This window comes from Artibeus jamaicensis, unplaced genomic scaffold, assembly GCF_021234435.1.
Source record: "Artibeus jamaicensis isolate MK-2021 breed Jamaican fruit bat unplaced genomic scaffold, CSHL_Jam_final contig_354, whole genome shotgun sequence".
NCBI classification, from domain to species: Eukaryota; Metazoa; Chordata; class Mammalia; order Chiroptera; family Phyllostomidae; genus Artibeus; species Artibeus jamaicensis.
This window is the reverse complement of record NW_026521803.1, coordinates 33,113,325-33,123,926: the sequence shown is the minus strand read 5'-3', so window position 1 is coordinate 33,123,926 and position 10,602 is coordinate 33,113,325. Positions and strand designations below refer to the sequence as shown.

Genomic DNA, 10,602 nt, shown 5'->3' with positions numbered 1-10,602 from the left:
AGTGTGGTTTCTCCCTCCTCATCTCTCTGGGCGGGAGTTCTGGACTGCGACCCTCAACGATTCGCTGCCACTCTGAGCTCAGGACAGGCTGAGCCTGCCTCCCTGGCTCCCGAAGCTGAGAGAGGGAAGTAGGTAGGGACACTTGGGCGCTTGCGCCTGACGTTTCGGTCTCGGGGAGGCAGCTCCACCTCCCCAAGTGAGCTCGGCTCCCCGTTCCCAGGATAAGATACCATCTCGGCCGGGGCTAGATCCCGAGACCACTGACTGCCTCCCCTCCCTCCCCAGGGCCTTCCCCACTCATTTATCCCCGAGCACCGCGGGCTCTCCTGGGCTTCCAGCCAGCCCCTCACACTCGAAGCCCACGCGGGATGGGGTTTAACCAACTCCTTGGGGGACCTTGATTCCCAGGAAGTATGGCAGTGACCCAGTCGGACAGCCCAGAAAGCGGGACATGATACAGGCAGATGTGAAAACCCGCTTAACAGCATGTGTGAGTCTGTCTGCACAGTTGGCTCCGCATGTGAGGTGCGAAGAATCCAGTTTCATCCAAGCGATGTATCAATAAATGATGCCATCTCCATATTGATTTATGTTTAATTTCCGCTGACCCTGTGGGTGAAGATGTCCTTGATTATTTCACCTCGATATGTTCCAGCTCATCTGATGTCCCATCACCAGGTAGTATAATTGTAGTCTTGCTGTTGGCTCTTTCTTGTTTTTACTCTCTAGCCCACTGAATCTGCTTTTTTCTTAGCAAGTGAAAAAAATCTGCTTTTTTCTTAGCAACTAAAAAGTTCAGTCAAGTGGTGCAAATAAACACATGTTTGTCGTGGCAGTAAGTGCTGGGTGATTTGACAGAGAATGACAGTAACTCCCTGCAGGAGTTTACACTCGGTTTGTTCCCGTACTCTGCATTTCCTAAGTCAGTCAGTATCAAGTATGTTGCTGATAGGAAATAAATTAGTGTGACATATGTGCTGAGACAAGCCCAGGTCAGGGACCAGCTGAGGACTGCTAATTGCATGAGCTTCAAGAGTTCGACGTTTAAAATCCACATTCTACCTAAATGTCTTTTTAACCGCTCCTTCTTTAAAATAACTTCTTAATAATTCTGTTCATAGGCAGTATCTCTAAAGTTTCTCTTACTACCTTTTTCTTCCATCTTGGGGCACATACTTTTACTTAATGGTATGTAAATTATAACCCAGTAGGCTGTTTTTAAAATGAGCTGTACATTTTTGGCTAATGGTTATTAGGAAGAGGTGGTAAATATGAATGTTGGAGTAAAGCAAACTTTTATGATTTTCACAAATAACTGCATTTGTAAAATTCCACATCACTGGGTCTTTGGTTCTTTGAGTCTCCAAACCATATTTCACTCATCGAAACAAACTAATGTCCCAAAAATAAATCTGGCACCATCTTATCATTTATTTAGAACTATGTAGATTAACCTTATCTGCTTTTATTAAACTGATTTTAAAGCCTGGGATTGGGGAGAAGTTACAGAAAAGCCCAGAAGTTACAAAAAAAGGCCGTCCTGAGAGGTCTCAGCGCCACTGGGCCCAGCTCTCTGTCCACCACAGGACGGCGCTCCCGCCTTGCAAGACGGTGACCTCAGCACAATGAACGGGCCACCGAGAGCCGCGCTGCCACCTTTCCGCTCTCTGCTTCGCTGTGGTCCCCTCCCTTCCCCCAGCTTGATGTTTAAGGAAACAGACCCGACAAGGCAGCACCCACGCCCGGGGAGCTCATCTATCTGGATCCGATTCCTGCACCGGTGGTGCCCCGTGATGCAGGCAAGGTCACAGCCTGGCCATTCGCCCTGGTTTGCACCCTCCCGGTCCTCCTAACCACAGTCCGCGAGTCAGCCCCTCGCGGTCTGTGCTGATTTGGGGGCGGGGGGGGGGGGACACCTGATGGCATTCCACACGGCTGCCTGTACACCACTGCGTGCCCCGCTCCGGCTGCCGTGTCTGTCAAAACACAGCTCTCCTCACTTCTTCGGGGCTTCGATAGAGCTCTGAGGACCCGAGGTCCCAATTTTGAAATGTCAGGAAGCGCAGCACGATTTCACAGCGCCACCCTGAGCTCCCTCCCAGGGCCTCCCGGACACAGCTGACAGCGATGGCGGCCTCCTCGTGGGGACATGGGTGAGGGCGGGCTGAGACGCGGGCAGCCCAACATTTTGGACAGCCAGAAGTTGTAAACAAATCTTGTAGTAAACCTACAAAACATATCGATAGTGGAGGGACTCTCCAGTAAATATTGGAAAGGCTTTCTTGAGTGTGCAACCCTAGCAAACTCAAATAGATTTAAGACCGCACAAACTGCTACTGGGTATTCCCAATCTGTAAAAATAGTCACGTACATGTTGAGATAGTGGTCTTCACACCCCTAAAAAAAATGTGTAATACTATATCCTGGTCCCCTGTTAGACCTGCTCACTGGGACCCTTTCCCTGACTCATTGTTCTCCATAGCTTTTCACGACACTAGCTGAGATGGCCTCCCTTTCCTTCCCCTTTTTCTGTTCTTGGTCTGCAAAGATCTGTGTCTGCAGCTGATTAACTTCTTCAGGCTGCCCAAAACAGTCCAGAGCTAAGAGACATTGTTATAGCTTCCTCCGTCTTTAGCCTGGCAGTTGGTGTTTTTGCTAGTAGCTAACACTTTGAGCTCTATCTGGTTATGGTCCATTAAGAAGTGGTATCAACATGTACTTTTCTAGATTTTCTCACGGCCACTTTGGGATTAGTCTGACTACTTGAAAAGATCTACTCAGCACCACCTCAGCTCTCTCAGAAGCTTTATCAGACTAATAGGCACAATCTTGATGTTGGGTGTGTGCGCTCCTGTCTTAGAGACTTTGCTCTCTGGGTCACTAGCGATAAGGCAGCAGTTTTAATCTCCAGATTAGCAGCTCTGGCTCCCTTGAGTACTTTTAACTTCTGCTTGCAATCTAACCAGAGTTTTTGTTTGTTTTTTGTTTTTATTTTAAAGCTCAACTCTTTCTTGTAACACTTCAGCCTATGCAGCTAAAAGCCACTAGGTGGCACTTTCCACATTTTTACCTGGCAATATCCTTGCCCAAAACCAAAGTTCATTAGGTTTATTTTGTTTTCCAAGGTACACAGGCAACTGTTTCATCAAATGTCTCATAACGGCTTCTTAATAAAATAGTTTCCTTGCCATGATTCCATCGTCTGCTAACAATTTTCTAAACTCCCTACTGCTCAAAAGCTAATACCATATATCTTGGGTTTTTGTTGTGTAGTTCTCCGCTTTCAGGTACCAACTTTTGTAGCAGTTATCTATTACTGAAATAATGCCACAAAACAACACGTTTTGGACTCAGAAAGAATATATGATCATCATAAAGTTATCAAGCATTTACTCTCAATATTCAGATCTACTGTCAATTTCTTCCCCTACTCAATAATCATTCATAATCATTGATTAATGAATTTTACTTTGAAATAATAATTGAAATTTATACCTTGATGGAATTATTAGAGAAAGCTCATGATATTTTACTTGCTAGAATCTGAAATGCTTACCTCTATTCAAATGTAAATGCCCAAATGGTAATAATAAATCTAAATGCCTTTATTTTTTACTGGATTCATTAACACTATTAGATATGATGGTAACCTACACAATCACATGACAATTTCATACACAATTTTAGTAATGTTACAAATGACCCTAAACTAGTTGATTATTCAGTTACTTCATGGGCAAATAACTGAATTTGGCTGAATACCAAGGCTAAAGCTAAACTTTGGTGTATCCATAAATACTCAGATATTAGGAGTATGTACATCCCAGTTCTTTTTACTGTTAGGCTGTTACATCAAAAAGGTTTACAATGAACTAGAATATGATAGTTTGCCTAAATCTAAAGATGGAATATTCAACTATTAATATCTTCAATTTTTCTATCTCAGTATATCTGTATCCACATTTGTTTACATAAGTCGACTACAGGCTGAATTTTATTACAGTACAAGTTTGTAGTGTGGGATAGAAAGAAATTGCCACTGACACAAATATATTGTAGTAGTCAGCTTTTAAAATTTTTAATACATATTTTATATACCTGTGCATATGCAAACAGATATACACACGCCGAGTTGACAGAATCCGTGTATTGGCCTGCTTACCTCCACTCTACCTTGCTTCTAATTAGAGAAGGTAGAAAACTAAGAAAAACAGGCATCCCAGGGGTTGCCTGCATCTAGTTTTCTGGTTACACCATTGGCTGAAGTCTTCTGAGAGTTGAAGGCAGAGAGCATTTCTCTTTTTTTTTGTTGTTGTTCTTTCTGCTGGCTACCAAAGACAAGAAAAAGTGAAGCTTTTTTTTTTTTTCTGTGTTCCAGTGTCCATGTGCCAGATCTTGTGTGCCAAGATCTGTCCAAAATCGGAGCATCCAAGACAGAGGAGCAGCAGCTTCCTGCGTCCTGGCCCCTGATTACCAGGTGGCAGTTGTGGGTAACTGTTTTCCAGGCTGCTGCATGTCAAGGAGCAGTGGCTGTGCTCATGGCATATTGACTCCAGCTTCTTGAATTCGCAGTTCCTCTGATGGGTTCAGCGGAGACAGCTTGTGTGGACTGCTTCTGTCTGGCTCCCAGGCCGGCTTCTGGGGGCCAAGCCCGGAACTTTCAGCTCCGCCGTGGTTTTGTAAGCATTTAATTCACTAAGTTAAAATTGTTATGCTTAAAATATCTATAGAAGTTTCATTTTACCAGCCAAGAGAGCATCTGAAAGTTTAGTTTTCTCAAAGGATTTTAACACATTTTAAAAATACTTTATTAGTGATACCTTAAATCTCTGGTCTATCTGATATGTAGTAAATACAATTGAAGAAAGGAAGGATACCCAAAGTATTGGCAAATTAGGAGAGCCTCACCTCTATTTATCAAAAACAGGACTCTCTTCATAAACCAAAAGTCATCATTAACACGAATCAGCTTCACAGGAGGACACGGTTGTATGTGGAGATTACAGGGAAAAACAGCATCAGTGACACTGTGAGGCAACAGGATGAAAGTGAATTTCACACAGCTGAGTAATTTGCTTACAAGTGGTGATGGTATGCATCGTCACGAGAGAGAGGAATGTGGTAAGAAGACAAAATAGTGAAATCTAAGTCTGTAGATGGAAGACAACACCTCGGGCTCACAGAAGGTAACGGGAATGAGACTGACCAAGAACCCTGCAGGACTATTCTCTCAGTAAAGTGGGGAACTACTTGGACATAATCCAACTACAAAACGAAAGACAAAACTAATGGGGTGGGACGAGGGGAGAGGAGTACCCTCTGGGAATTTCATGCCCACAGTCTGCCCAAATCTAGGGTTTAATGTTCAAAATGAAAAATTGCAATGGTCCCAGACGTGGTTCCCTAAAGTGCTGGCAGAAGCCAGTGCAAATATTCTGGGGAGGGACATGTGGTACCCAGACCTTACAGGACCCCACAAACAAAGCCCAGCAAATGGGAGCCCACACTCCAAAATCACAGGACATGTGAGTAAAAAGGCCAGCATGAATAGGTTGCCCAGAGAAACGATCAGATTTTTAGTCCCACACTCTTAAACAAAAAGCAAATTCAAGTACAAGGAAATCTTTGGAAGTTCTATCACTACATCTTGAGAGAGATGAGAAAATATTGTGTCCAATGAACAAGAATAGGATGCTACAGAAAGAAACATTTAGAGAAGAAATTACTCTTAAAAATCTACAAATGAGGCCCTAACATTGCCCCAGCTCACTTATCTAAAGCTTCCAGGGTGCAGTACTGGGACAGGAGAGCCAGAGAGAACCTAGCGGTCTGTGCATGGAGCAGAGCCGGGAGTCTGGAGACACGAAAGGGGCTGGAGTTCACAGCGCACAGTGCTGGAGAAGAGAGAGTCTTGTACTGGTCAGTATAAGAAATTACACAACTATGGGGAGGAACCACCTGACAGGTGCAAAGGGAAAAATCTCCTGAGCCCACAGAGGACCAGAAATATTTCACGTTATGACAAGAGAAAAAGACCTCCTGAGTCACAGGGCACAGAGGTCTTCAGAAGGATTTTGCCTTAGTAATAAGGTGATATTGTTCCTAGAATAAATGCTGCTTTGGTTATATGCAATAAAGGAACTTTTTAAAGCTACCAAGAACAACTCATAATATTTATTAAAAAACAAAAACAACCATTATCCAACAAGGCAAAATTCACAATGTCCACCATACAATTTAAAAAATTACCAAGCATTCAGAGCAGAAAAATATGACCTATAATAAAGAGAAAAACAAATCAATAGAAGTACATGCAGAAATGAGCTACAGAAATACTTTAAAAACAATTTGTATGATTAATATTTCATATGTGCAAGAGGATAGAGAAAAATTGAACATATTGAGACACAAAATATACAAAAACAACACAATCAGGTATCCAGAAAAGTAAAATGCCTGACAGGAAAACTACACTAAATAGAAATAACAGATGAAATATTATGGGAGACTAATTAGTAAACTTGAAGACAAAGCAATAAAAACTAAAGGGAAATAGAAAGGAATAAAAAAATGAGCAGAGCATCAGTGAGCTATATGTTTTAAAACATGATAAAAATAAGCCTTGTAGCTAGATACAAATACTGCATATCTTCAAAGACAAAAGTGTCTTAAAACAGTCCAAGAGAAATCAATTCTAAATACACAGTGCTAAAGACATTAATTTCAGAAAGCAAGAACAATTCTAGTTTGAAGGGACGTCTGAAATGCAAGAAAAAAGGTGAGCCCCCAAAATAAGTGGGCAAACCTAGAGTATGTAAACAAATATCCAATTTGTAGATCAAACTAAGAACTAGAGGAATTTGACTAGAATTAATATATTTTAACATCCTTGTGTTTGCAAAGAGGGTAAAGATACCATTTTTAGAGGTTAAGCATGTTAAATTTTTAAAGGGAATCAAAAGTACAATACTTAGAACGTTTAAATTTCAAGTTGGTAGGTGGAAATATATTAAATAGAAAGCTCAGCCAATCCAAAAAGAAGACAGAAAGTGGATAAGGGTGGGAAAAGCATAGCATAGAACAAGGCAAAAATAGGTAGCAAATAAGACGGAAAAAATATCTCCAAGTAGACTTGTTCTCCCGCACTATGGGGGGGGGGGCAGATATGTGTAAGAGTCTCTACAGGATGAAACACTTTGTAATTCATTGCTGGTTGTGCTTTGTAATAGAAATTCCTAAGCCCCATCCCTTTACCCTCACACAGGGAAGGGAAAAAAAGCTGAAACAAAAGCAGGAAAAGAGCAGGAAGCATCAGGCAAACTGCTTGGAAGGTAGAGTTTACCCTAAAGGCAAATGGCCTGCAATTGACCTCTGGAGAAAAAACCTTAGGACAGTGGCAAGGTCGGGCAGCTCAAACGAAGACCACTGCAGACAGCAAGACTGGACCAAGAAGGGGCTGAAGTGGCGCCAGTGGACTGGCACTGCGCCTCCCTGGGAGCAAATGCAAATCATCTTGGAGGGAAGCGTCCACAGTCTAGGTCCTTTGTCTTCCCACAGTTAAGTTGAGCCACACATTCAAACAAGTTAAAATGATACACGTCATTATCAGAAAACTTAAACTTACAAAAACTTAAGTTGGTACTGAAATAATCAGACAAAGAACATAAAATATGAATTTTTACAAGGAATATTAGAAAAAGAATCAAATGAAAAATATACTTAACTAAAATTAAAGTCATCATTAATGTTTTAAATAGTAGATCAGATATTAATGAAAAACAAATCGGTAAACAGAGCTGATGAAATTAGCCAAAATGTAGCAGATAAACAAGGTAATGAAATGTAGCAGGGATTAAGGGACATGAAGAACAGAATAAGAAAGGCCCATCATTTCTGCAGTCCCACGTCCTAGACACTGAAGCAATACTTGAAGGGCTAGTGGCTAAGACTTTAATAGAACTAACAAGAATTGAAAGATACAGGATGCCAGCATGTATCAAGAATAAAAATAAATTCACACTTCCCAACATTATAAATTTGTACAATGCCAAAGAAAGAAAGGTCATTTTATTAAAAGCAGATAAGATAGATAAATGATAAATAGTCATATGCTGATTTCTGGCTGAAATAATTATAAGGATTATTGGATATGTTTTAAAACTGAATTATCTAAAAAAGTGGTAAACTCTTGTTCTGAGTTTAACTGCCTCATCAGAACACTACATACAAAATTCTCTAGCCCTTGACCCACAGCACAGAGTATCTGCATGGTGAGCAACTTCTGATGTTCCTGCTGCAAGTTAGTGTTTCTGATGAGCTCCAACTCCCTGTTAACAATCCTTGGTGGTTAGGGGATTTTCAAATTTCAAAAAACCTGAAATGAAGTTGAAACTCCTTACCTACCTAGAAGGAAGTACTTTTAGGCTATACTTTATTCACATTTGTGTACGTTATTTTTGTCTTTAAATTATACATGCAAATGTTATAAATAGGACTCCTCCAAACAGTGCTAAGTAATAATTGGGTATGTTCTAGAAACATTCTTTATGTCTTACAAATTATAAGATGTCCACAGTCTTATATCTAATTTTTGATCTGGCAGGCAAAAGGTGAAGGCTGTAACGATGGGAGAAAAAGGACATCCATCAATTTAGTAACTTTGTGTGACATTCTGAATTTCACCTCCAAAATCTGGGGAGATGCAAAAACATGTAATCCACTGCGTTTAGACCCCATAGACTGGCCAGAAGGAAACAGACTTCTTCCACTATCTAGAACCCTTCTGGATCTGCCACCTTGCACCTGGGGTGTCCATCCTCCCCTGAACCTACCTGCAGGGAAGGTTCCTTCTCATTCACCATGTTAATACACTCCCTGCCATGCAACTCATTTGCTCAGTAGTTACTGAGTGCCCTCTGTGTGCCAGGCAGGATGGTAGGCTCTAGGTGTAATAAGAGGCATTAATTGAATATGCATCACTTTGGTATTTTTTTTAATTAACTTAATGGTACACAGTACTTCAAAGCTGTCTACATTTTTAATCGGTAAGTTGGCTATAGAACTTATCTGGCTGTTTCTTTTTTTAAAAAAATTTTATTTATTTTTAGAGAGTGGGGAGAGAGAAAGGGGAGAGAAACATGGATCTGCAAGAGAAACATTCATCATTCATTGGTTGCCTCTCACATACCTCCTACTGGGACCTGGACGGCAACCCAGGCATGCGCCCTGACTGGGAATCGAACCTGCAACCTTTTGATTCTCGGGTTGGCACTCAGTCCAATGAGTCAAACCAGCCAGGACTATTTGGCTATTTCTTAATGGGCTCAATTTTCATAGGAAAAAAAAAGTTCTTTACTATAGCATAGCAATGATTTGGCCAGTCTATTTCTTATATGCAGGCATATATACCTTTCCCCTCAATCTATGAGAAATGTACTAATGCTTACCAAAGTATTTTTTATTGAAAAGCAATATAAAATAGTTTTAAAAATAAGAGGAAGGTAATGTTACACATTACTTCTTCTGTTATAAATTTTTATACTTTGTGCCAGAATTTACTCCCCGTAGGCATTCTTACTTTATTTGGAACATTTTATATTGGATTGCTCCATAACTGAGTATCTATTAGTGTTTAATTTAGATGAGTGTAACGTCCTTCCCTTGCTTTTTAGACCTTTTTTCCTCAGCATGCCTATGTGTGTACATTGTGGAACTCCGACCCTCTGCTCTTCCAGTCAGCCAACAGCTCCTTCTGTACCTCTTCTGGCAGTTCATAGAAAACTTCAGGGTCAACATCAGAAGGGAAAGTAACTTTCTCAGCGGAAGAACCTTGCTCTCTACTTTCTGCAAGTCCTTCACGATGAGGCGCTGTTGCTGTCAGTGGCTTATGGCAATCTGCAGAGAGGTTTTTGCAGAGAAGTTGCTCACACTGTAAATTTGGAAATGAATGGAAAATAGATGAAGTGGGGTTTGTAGTTGGAAAGTGGAATCCTTGAGATTCTTTAGGTCCTTGCCTCACTCCTTCAACTTTTAATCTACTGTCCAGAGAATGTGAATAATCCTTTGGGCTAGACGGGTAAGAGGAACTACTGCTATTTAAGCCTGAGGTTCCTGGTTCACAGGGAGATACAGAGAGTGTCTGTTTGCTAGTAGATAAATGATCTCTAGGATTTAATGGACTTTCTTGCATTGGTTTTGTAGAAAAGAAAGATAATATCCCTCTAGAGGCACGTAATGGAGAACTCAAACTTCCTTTCCCTTGGACCTTTTCTCTAGATTTTCCAGAAAGGATTTCTTCTTGAATATCTACTGGAAGCTGCTTAAAAACTTCTTGGTCAATACCCTCAGGAAGTGAAGAGAGTGGGAATTCATCGCTGTCTTCTTTGGAAAAATTTACAGTATCTAGTGGAGACTTTCCAGTTTTTGTACTTTCAATTCTTCCAGTTGGCAGAAAATTCCAATTTGTTTCTTTGTGTTTGGAAAAATCCTCCATATGAGTATCTTTCATTTTCTAGAATACAAGATAACAGAATAATTTAGATCTCTAATATCTGTAAATATTCATGCTGCTAAAGTATGACTGTACCTATTATCTGACGGTTG

General features: G+C 40.9%; 1 protein-coding gene and 1 long non-coding RNA gene across 5 annotated transcripts in view; one reads left to right on the top strand and one right to left on the bottom strand.

Moving 5' to 3' along the window:
- The first annotated feature begins 42 nt into the window (after positions 1–42).
- The window catches only part of LOC119063664 (uncharacterized), a 22,104-nt gene continuing 11,544 nt past the window's right edge, over positions 43–10,602 (top strand). The window contains exons 1-2 of the long non-coding RNA XR_008391410.1: positions 43–678; positions 4,379–4,679. This is a non-coding gene — a long non-coding RNA (uncharacterized LOC119063664). The remainder of the gene's footprint in view (positions 679–4,378; positions 4,680–10,602) is intronic.
- Positions 4,678–10,602, bottom strand: part of POLI (DNA polymerase iota) — a 24,844-nt gene continuing 18,919 nt past the window's right edge. For all 4 annotated transcript variants that reach the window (XM_037165101.2, XM_037165103.2, XM_037165102.2 and 1 more), the window contains one exon: positions 4,678–10,510. In XM_037165101.2, the coding sequence (XP_037020996.2) occupies positions 9,692–10,510 (819 nt within the window). In that variant the 3' untranslated portion in view covers positions 4,678–9,691. The remainder of the gene's footprint in view (positions 10,511–10,602) is intronic.